Source organism: Cariama cristata, unplaced genomic scaffold (genome assembly GCF_000690535.1).
Source record: "Cariama cristata isolate BGI_N322 unplaced genomic scaffold, ASM69053v1 scaffold6617, whole genome shotgun sequence".
Classification (NCBI taxonomy): domain Eukaryota; kingdom Metazoa; phylum Chordata; class Aves; order Cariamiformes; family Cariamidae; genus Cariama; species Cariama cristata.
Genome location: NW_009626003.1, coordinates 33,212 through 43,754, shown reverse-complemented (window position 1 = coordinate 43,754; position 10,543 = coordinate 33,212). Strand labels below are relative to the sequence as shown.

Below are 10,543 nucleotides of genomic sequence, written 5' to 3'. Positions count from 1 at the left end.
CTGTAGGCAGCCACCACCACCGCCTTGTACTGCTCCTTGCCTCGCTGAAGGGACTGAGTGTAACTGCGGCAATACTAAACGGAGAGGAGAGAAGTTCGGAGTGAATGTGAACTGGGGAGGAAAGGTGTTTTTTCCCGAAGTGTTTTAATGTTTGTTTCTTTTTGTTTTGTTCTGTTTCCCAATACCCCAGTCCATAAATATTTATTTCAAGTAATTAGCAGTAAATTATGTTAATTTTCCGAAGTTGAGTCTGTTTTGCCCGCAGCAGTAGTTGGTAAGCAATGTCCCTGCTTTTGACCCATGAGGGCTTTCATTCCTGTTCTTCCCATTTTTTTTCCCCACCCCACCCTCATCCTGCTGAGAGGGGACTGAGCGAGCATCTGGGGGGGCAGTTTGGCTGCTCACCAGGGCCAGCCCACCGCAGAAACAAGAAGTGATTCAGTCTCTGCCCAGGGTTTAATCAGCCTTACCAGCACACAGAGGACTGAGGTGATATGAACATGTGTTCTGGCCGTGTCTGTATCTGAGGTGTGCCCAAGCATGCTTTGTGTTCAGGTGATCTAGAAGCTATGCTAGTGTTATGTACCACTATTCTGAGCTGGGGAGAGTTTAAGGATACTGAAAAATGACCTTAAAACAAAATATACTGTGTCTACCTGAGATGATGACGGACTGGACAGTGGGCAGTTTTACATGACTGGAAGCTTTACCCACAGCTCCTTCTTAAGAGGTCTGATACTTGTTTGTAGTAGAATAGCAGGAGATAACATAGCTAGCCAAGCGACTAACATACTTACAGATGTAACCTTGGTAACGGCATAGTTTAGATGCGTTTCCCTACTCTGTGCATAAAGTTGATTTACATGCAAAGGAGCTCTTCGTGGAGGGAATGTTGTGGGGAAGAATATGAATAGGAGACAACTCGATTCAAAATATTTATTCTGTATTCTTAGTTTATCTTCAAGAGTAATGATTGTTCTTTTTGTGGTTTTGTAAACATCCATTAGATGCTTTTTTTTTTCCACAAAATAAAACTTCAGAAGTGGGATTCATGACTGGTAGAAAGAGCAGCATTCTTGAATATCTCCAGTATCTGATTACTTTTATTAGTCAAAAAACCCTTTTTATGTCACACCTTTATAAGTTCAGTCATTTGCTTTGCAGCAATGTTTGTTTTATAATGACTTTATAACCAACCCATCTATTCTTAGCCCAAGGAGTCCCAGGCTGGAAAAATCCAGACATAATGGCTTGAGACTGGGAGATCTGTTGATACACTAAGTTTATACAGTTGTGTATATACTTTATTTTATGATATGATAACAGTTTGGTTTGACATACTTGCACAGGATTAGCAAAGACTAATGCTTGATTTATGGCTTGTAAACTACTTGGACATGCATACGGGATGAATAGATATGTAATTTGGGGACTCCCATTTGAACAGGTCAACTTAAAAAAAAAAAAGTTTTAAGTCATTACCCATTGACATAGTAAAACTTGTTTCTGTTCTTCTTTGTAAGATTAGATGTTACAGATAGTCCCCCAAACTCTGTCACGTGTAACTGTTTTGTCCTGGGAAGTTAATATCCTTATATATCTACTCCTTTTATTATTAAAGGGTTTGAGTTAGTCAGGACTGCTGCAAATTGAGTTTAATATTTCCATGGTCATCTTTGTTTTTCAAAACCTAAATACAAAGGGAAAAAAGGTAAACTTGAAATTGTTCACAAGGAAGTAACTCGGGAAACATTTATACATCCTTGTAATTTAAAGCTATCACCGATTAGCATTTCATCATTAATCAGCTCAGGGGTTGTTGGGGAGCAGGAATTGATAAGTACTGTTTGGTGATTTGGCATCATCTTCATAGAAAGGATCTGTTGAAGAATTATTCCAAATTAATTTTTAGTGGATCTTTTTCCAAATCACATAATTGCTCTTCATCTTTCTGTATTATTTATTTCTTTTATTATCCTTTAAAGTAAGCATCATCAATATCAGTTTGAAATTTTCTGGCTTGTTCGAGAAAAAACAATAACTTTCTAACGTGTTCTCAAAACAAAATTATTACATCCGGATGATGCAAACACTGTGTAGCTTTTCAAAACTGCCTTGAATGTTCTGAAATGTACTTTATCATAGGTATCCAAGATGATCAGTCATGCTGAACTCTTTGAAGTGTGCTATCTGAGAAATGTCAATGTATAGTTAAAATGCCTATCTACGTACAATGTATGTAGTTAAATTACATATTAGAAACACAGATCTCTAACAAGATTTATTTCTGTCAGACACCAACTGCATTTTAAATGTTCAGATATTAGCCCAACCGTAGCTGCAGCTTGGTAATAGACTCAGGTCATCTGGGATCTTCTAGCACGTTTGTAGTGTAAGGAGGTTAATTGTGTCCACCTGCCAAAGATGTTTTTGCTGTATATTATTTTAACAGTTCTGTCCCCCCAAGAAGGGAGGGCTAGTGCTGTGTCTGTGCTGGCTTATGGAGCTGACCGAGGGTAAAAAAAGCCACACTGAACCATCTGAAATTACGTTGCAGCATCTGGAGATATCCTGGCCTTCTGGAAAGGCTTTAGTCTCCGTGTGGTTGATGTCTACTATTGTCACTACTGAGCAAAAAAAAAAAAAAACCACATCTCTTATTTGGGCTGGTTTTGTGTAACTGGAGCAGAGAAGTGTCTCTGTCGTTCCTGCAGAGTTACTTCTTGTCTGGTGAACAAATGAAAAGTTTGTCTCTTGCGTGTAATTTTAAATACCTTTTAAAGGGGAAAGAAAGCCTACAAAAACAGTCCACTGACGTTATGCTGAATTGTTTTCTATACAGTGAAATAGGTGGAAAACTGGCTCTTGGAACTCTTTTCCCACCCTGCTCCCAGAAAGAACCCCAGAAAGGATGAGGAGGTGAGCCTGAGCCCTCTTGGGCGGGCACTGCTGCGACTTAGTCAAGTGTGGCTTTCCGACCCCCTTTATCTTTGCACCCTCCAGAACAGCATAGGCTATGTGTAAAAGGTCTGCAAAATGAACAAACCACAGTTCTGTGATTCTTTTTCTGTTGTTTCTGTCACTTCATAATCAGCTTGTATGTCTCCATCTTTTATGAAACAGTTCTTAAAGGAATAGTGTCTGCTCACTCTGAATGGGAAAAAATGTGTAGAGTGTCTCTTGAAGCTTCCACTTGCAGTGGTATTTTTCCTGAAGTTAGGGCAGAAGAGTTGTCTGACAAAAGGAAAAAAAGTCTTTCTGGTGGAAAGAACTAACCTGTGCAGTATTTGTTTATTTGTAGCTGCTACAGAATTTGGTGCGATTTTATTGGTCATAGGATAATTTCAGTGCTGCCCACCTGTCTCTCCCTCACTTCCTTTTCCTTTAGAAGGATTTTTGAGACCGTTTATTATCGTTGCTGTAGTTGAGAAAACATAAGAGAAAAATCTGTACTGAGATCAATAACCAGACACTTTGTTTCTTCTGTTTTGTAGGTAGTGACAATACAATTCTGTCTGCAAGGAGAATGTACACAGTGGCTCTTCCTCCAGAGGGTTACATTGCAGTTACTCCAGATGCTGTTAGTATTTCAGTTTCTGAAAACTCAGCCAGTAGTGCTGACTCAACAGGTAAGTTTGTATGGTTGTTACTATGATAAATTTTTCTCAAGAGAAACTTCTTGGCAACTCTTACCAAGTAGATCCAAATTGCAACGATTAGATATTTAGACTGTTGCTGCCAGTGGGTGTCACTGTCTTGCAACCTAAGCAAAATGAGGCTGTACATCCACGTGGGTTCGTTTCCCTTCTTAGAGTTTGAAGACCAGATTCAACGTTTGGTTGCAGCCATACAGCGCCGCTGGTCTTACTGAAGTTACAGAAAGTGTAATGCAGGACAAAGTCTTCAGCTCCTCCGGCTCCAGTGCTACATGGGTGTTCATATTATGCTGCTTACGGTCATATTATTTTTAAGCGTTAGATAAAGCTGTTTTAATAAGTCTTACTCATGATGTTCTGAGGAATTGGGCAAAGACTTAACGACCTCTCAAATTTACCTCTCGCAATGAGAACAGATGTTCGCCTGATTGCAGTTGATGGAGGGAGGTACCAATCCTTTAGCTTTGAGAAGCTTTCTGATGAGAAACCGTGACCAGATAACTTCAGAACCAATATTTAGTCTTGTCAAAGGATGCAAGAGAAGCAGCACAGGATCTGTAAAGAAGTGAGCTCTAAGTTGACCTCAGTTAAAAATGGCTTTCTGAATGACGTTGCTGGAATTAAATTGATTCTGTCTGTCTTAGAGAGAAGTCCTAAGCTTAGATAAGACAAATTCATTTCGCTTTTTCAATTGCTGTGTTCCTGTGGGTGTATGTCCAAAATCGTGTATCACTGTCATTTGCTGCTAGAGGCAATTTACAGCAAAGTAAGTATTCAGGTAAGCCTGCTGAATTAAAACACTTGATAATCAGCGTTTATTAAACTACTATATCTATTTCAGCCTGGAGACTGCCTAAATGTAACGAAAACCTGAGATACATCCTGCAGGTATGGAGAGGCAAATGTTCCTTGCCTTTGAGAACTGTACTCACAGGGGTGAATTTTCAGCTCGGAAATTGGGTCTGCACTCTATTCTGAACTCCATTCAGAGTCTGAGTACGAGTAAAACTATCAAAGTAGCCCAAGAGCCTGAAGGAAAATACAGCATGATGGGTGGCTCATCAAGAATGTTTGTTCTTGGTGTGAAACAGTTTAAAGATGTTTTTTGGATTGAGGAAGAAGTACCTTTATCAGAGTAACATAACAGTAGATCTTGATACTGTTGGGATTGTGGATAGGAAGGTGTTCTACTGCACAGCTTCCAGGTTGTGCTTTTCTTTTTATGTTAGATGGGATTCATGTTCAGAATCCAGAGTCTGTTTCTAGACTGTCCTTAAATTTGTTTAGTTATACAGTTCTCTCTGGACAATTCATTGAGTTTCTGCTTCCCAGCATGTCAGATTGAAGCTGCTTTTTCTGATGCTGAAGCACCCTTTCTCTCCTTCCATGCCATGTACTCTCTGTGTATTCTTTGATGAGATCTCCTTTCAGATGTTAGAGGGACGCCCCCCTTCTGTATTTTGCTAGTAAGACTAAATGAAGTCTTGTAATCTTTTGCAGGAAAGTAAACCTGTAACATTCCACTTTTATGTAGGGACTTCAGTGACTTCTAAATATGACGTTAGAATGCAGGCCTCTGAACGCTACTGCAAGTGAGATATAACCTTATTAAGGTATCAGCTCAGAACTTTTGTGGCAAACTTATGCAGCTGCTGTTTAAAATCTATGAATAAATCAATATGTGGTGCATATTAGATGTTGATATATTGCATAGCAGTAAAGTAGAATAGAATTTAGGATTGCATTGTATTGTCCCTTTTTAAGGTCATATAAATATTTGTCTAGTTTTACAATAGATAGATTCTTGAACAATGGGTTTACTTGCTCATTTTTTTAGATTTAATCTTTTCCTCTAGTATTTCAAAACAAAAGTACTCAACCGTGGTAGCAGTAAGTAGTGTTGTGGTGTTGCTTAGTGACAGTATTGACTGTTGGATGGTGGTCTCTTTTAGCTGATCCCAGTCTTGGTGTTTAGGAAGAGTAGGTTTTGGACTTCAGCCACTTCTTTAACAGTTAACAAATGCATCTGGAGTTTTGGGAGACTTATTTTTGGATTGGTTTGTTACTTGACATTACAGTGTATCACAGAATCAAGTAAAATTAAATTTGAAGTCATCTTTGGAGATTTTTCATCTATGTTCTCCTTGCAAGGTAGGTTTGCAAATATAAATGTCCTTCTTGCCAGGTATTTGTCTAATTTGTTCTTAAAAACCTCCTCGAAGGGAGACTTTTCTTACGTATCCTTTTCAATTTGCTCTAGTGTTTCAGTACCCTTTCATGCTAAATCTTTCTTGCAGCAGCTTAAGGCCTTTATAATTTGTTCTGTCTAAATACAGATTGCAAAATTAGAGATCTGTGCTAATCCTGCAAGGTTGAGGGACATGGTTAACTTTACTCATGTGTATGTCTTTTATAGCACTTAATTTAAGCATATACATCAAATCTGTTGCAGGATGAATGCTGTGATTTCAGGCAGTGGTCATAAAATACACAAGGAACAGTTTAGACAATGACACCATGGATTACTTAGTTTGCTCGCCTAGATTTAGTTGTATGTCCCTTATTTAGATCTTTTTTGAAAGGATGAAGGAAAACTCCGGTGAGAGCCTTTGACACTGAAGAAAAAAAGAGGGAGCATGCATGTCTGTATGTATGAACATTCTATGTATATAAAATAAATCTGTTTTGTTTAGAAGTGCCTCAGGTATTCCCAAGGAACCAGCTCCATAAGGCGGAAACTCGCATCTAGTGTTTGCATTGTTTTACTTCTAATACTATATCTAGATGATATATTTTGAAGGGCAACAACCTATCTTTTGCTGTGTTTCCTAAAAAATGGAGCATGTTGGTCTCCATGTTGGGTAAGAAAAGGCTCCCTTGCTAGCCTTTTCTAGCCTTTGGACCTAGAAGTAAGGGAAGTAAGTTCTGTGGAAATTCAAACAAACAGAAACCTGACTCAGAAAACAACTTTGTTACTGATCAAACCTATCTCATTAAAATAATCTGACCATGTCTTGGGATTAAAATTTTTTCAGTTGTAATTTAATTGTATATCGGTGTGAATTGCTATGTCTTTTTAATAAATTAAGAAAACCAAATCCATGTCTATCTGAATTAATATAACAAGATTATCAAGAGGAATAGATATGCCATGGCTGATATTTCATTGAGTTAAATTCATCCGTGGAAGAATGAAATATTCGGTCACTAGAATATGAATTTAGACATCACCTGGTTTTGAGAAGTTATTTGAAAGTTGAAGTTAACTACAAGAAATTATTTTAATTTATAATTGTCAGCTCTAAAATACGTTTGGGTTTGTCCATTATTATTATTGTTCCTTAAACTAATAGTTACATTATGGTTGATACTGTCAGAATGCAATGAATCTTGTCCAGACTGCCTTTTTTATGCTAAAGGAGGTTTGTGTGAATATTTCAGTATCTCTTTCTCCATCTGTCTCTGCATGTTATTTTTAGCACTTCATATAATTTTTCAAATACTTTTAAATACTTTTCTCTGTGTCAAATAAGTTGTGAGCAGTTATGCCCTTAACATTATGTAGTCACTTTGTGATGCATGCATAAATGACTAATGGCATTGGAATTTAAAGTTTTGTGAAGCATGTTGACTTCCTTGTGTAATTCTCTTATTTCTCTCACCTCTGGGAAATGTATAAAGCTGCTCTTTCAGATTTGTTTTCTTCATGTAAGCAGGTGATTGATGAACCTATGGTAGTGAGAAGAAAAATCTGACTGTCTTATCTTTCAGAAAAATAATGAAAATTAAATTTATCCAAAATTCTTAGAATAATAAATTAGACTTAGGTGTCTAATTTTTTAAAACTCCCTTGACTATTTTGGAGGAATTGAGTCGCTGTGATGGTGTAATGAATTGAGTAACAGGAATTAGACAATCAAAGGAGGAAATAATAGAGAGAATTTCTTTTCTTTTTCACATGATTTTCATATTGACTTTGGTACATGCTAATGCGTTGCTAAGTTTCTTTTCGCAGTAGACATTATACTTTGGACAAGAGCATTAAAAATGTGTAATATTGAAGCTACAGATAAGTTATCATCCATCAAATTCTGGTTGTAAACTCAGTGTCCTCATAGCTTAAAGCTCTTAAATCAGAGATCAAAATTAATGTTTTTATTGAGAAATATTTCTTCAGGACTAGTCACTTCAGAGATACACTATCGTGTTTTAAGAGGTGTTCTATATGAAAGGAGAATCCAGAAAACTTTAGTTATGTGTTCCTTAACTTACTAGGAAGAGGTAGCTTAGTTTTGATTTGTTTTGGGTTTTAGTTTCGTAAGATGAAGTTAAATTGTGGAGTTCTTGCTTCTTATTTTAAGACAAGTGAATAGTAAGTACTGTATCTTGGATTAAAATATGAATGCTAAAAGTGTGACCTTATTCCATCTGAAAGATAAACTGTTTGATTTTATTTCTACAGCAATATTTCTTCTTGGATACTCTAAGCTATGATAATGGAATATAACATATAACATTATTTTCTCTGTGCACAAAACAGTGAGCTGGATTATAATTTCTCTCTGAAGTACTTTAGTATTAAATCTGTATTTCTACGTAGAGTCGCAAAAAATGGTATTTGGTGTTTCTTGGATTCATGGCCGAGTAAGTTCCTGACCCAGAGACTGGAAAATAAAAAGGCACTGCACGTTAGACTTCAGGAGTCTGCAGTTGTTAAGGGTATCTGGAGGAACAGGTAAAGAGAATTCAAAGAAAAGTGTTCTTAGGGCATTTTTTTTATTTTTGATTTCATAACCCATTCTTTTTGTTCTTATCAAGTCTCAATCATTCTTCCTTTGTGTTTTTGAACAGCAATGCAGTATTCATCTGATAATATCCTATTGTTGCTATCTTGATAACGACCTACCCAATTTTGGTGAAACCCTTTATATAGACAAAAGGAGGAAGACCTAACTGTGCTTTATCCTATCTCCTAATGGGTATGTTATGAGACAGAGTTTTAGCTTAGAGGAAGAGTCCAGTCTGGATACTCCATTACCATGCTGAGAAGAAGTCAACTTAGAGAGATGGAAGTAAGCAACTCTTCCCACCGTGCCCCCTGCCCCTTTTGGCAGCTAGGAAGTTTGAAATAGTGTGGAAGGTGGTACTTCTGTGGGACACTTCCTCCCCTAGTGAAATTTGCTTGTTGGCCTGAGGCAATGCAGTTGTACGTGATGGATGTATACAAGTTAGTTGTTCATGTAGCTGGACTTTTGCTTTTTTTTAATTTGTTTCTGTCAAAGGGCAATACTGAAAAGAATTCTCTTCTGCTGCAAGAGGTTTGAGCTGAGGGAATAAATTGAGAGATCTCTCTCATTTACATACGAGTAAACCAAGTTATTCAAATGAGATGCATCCCAGGAAATTATTAGCTATGTCAGTGAAGGATAGTGACAATTAAGAGGGGTCCTTAGCAGACCTCCTAAAAACTACTGCATTTCTTGAGTTTGGTTCTGCTGGCAAGTATGTTTGAACTTACCGATCAGCAAAAGATAAACTTGGTAAAGGCATAATCAGGTAGCCTCTTGTCTGTCTGTAGTGCCTTCATTCACTTAAGGTTTAAGGCAACCGTTTTAGGAAGACTTAATAATGCGTAAGCCTGTGTTTGTTGTTAAGGAGATGCTAGTATGAATCTTGTGTTGAGTACTACGGTTCTTGGCAGGTGATTGGGAATTTGATACATTACAGAACTGATATACTCAGCACACCAAGGGAAAGATATGTTTTAAGCAGCTGAGGCCCGCAGCAAACCTTTTTCACTGCTAGGTAACAGCAGTTGTGAAACTCGAGCATTATGAATCTTTTTGTAGCCTTCAAACCAGAGGGATCATTAGACCGTGTAATTTAATCTTCTGTACCTGCTGGAGAGGTCTTAGCCCATATTGAGCTCAGCAGCTTGTGTTTGCCAAAAAAAAAAAAGTACCATGCACATTTCAAAGATGTCACAGAGGCTCCACTACTTTCTGGTAATTTGTTCTAATAGTTAATTGGCCTTAGTCTATTTTAAAAAAAAAAGACCAATTGAAAATTGCTTTTTTCTGCCTTCCTCCATTTGAGTAAAGAGCCTTTATTAAGCAGTATTTTCTTCCCACAATGCAACACAGTAATCAAGTCACCATCATCTTTTTTGATTAGATAAACAGATTAACTTATGTATTGCTCTAAGATATTTACTTTAATCCTCAAGTCACTTATGTAGATCTTTTATGTATCTCCCTTTTCACAGCATTCCTTTAAGAATATAAGCTCCAGTACTGCATGTAGTATTTGTGGTTTCAACAAGGCCATGTGTTGAAATAAAATAGTCTTTGTATTTCTTCCCCCTACTTGTGGTTTTTTATATGTCAAAAACGTGTATCGATGTTTTTCTGACTCACCATCCCACCAAGAACTCCTGTTATTTGACACATTGATACCTTGACCAAAAGTCAGTCTCTTGGAAAATGATGTCTGATAAACAACTGCATTTGACCGTGTTTACAATTTGTGTGGTTTAGGGTCTGGGTTTTTTGTTTGGTTGGTTTTGGTGTTTTTTTATGGTGGTTTGGTTTTGTGTGGTTTTGTTTGTTTGTTTGTTTTTAACTAGGTTACCAAGTAGTGCTTATGTATAACTTCCCTGTTCTCATTGCTGGTTTTATGTCAACAGAAATTTTAATGTTAATCACTAATGAAAAAGCTGAGTAGCTGCAAGCTTCCTACCAGTTTCTACAGAGCTGGGCTTTTTTAAATTTACAGGTTTGTGTGTGTTAAGTCATCTCAAACCATATCTCAAAATCTCAGTGCTATGAGTTCATAGGCTGTATGTGTTGCAAGAAAAGGGTATCCAAAGCTGTATTTTTATTTTCCCT

At 37.2% G+C, this 10,543-nt stretch overlaps 1 protein-coding gene across 1 annotated transcript in view; it reads left to right on the top strand.

Annotated features, from left to right (window-relative positions):
• Window positions 1–3,494: 3,494 nt before the first annotated feature.
• The window catches only part of ERICH1 (glutamate-rich 1), a gene marked incomplete at its 5' end in the record, with an annotated part of 39,729 nt that continues 32,680 nt past the window's right edge, over window positions 3,495–10,543 (top strand). Inside the window, one exon of the mRNA XM_009703835.1 lies at window positions 3,495–3,629. Within this exon, the coding sequence (XP_009702137.1) occupies window positions 3,495–3,629 (135 nt within the window). The remainder of the gene's footprint in view (window positions 3,630–10,543) is intronic.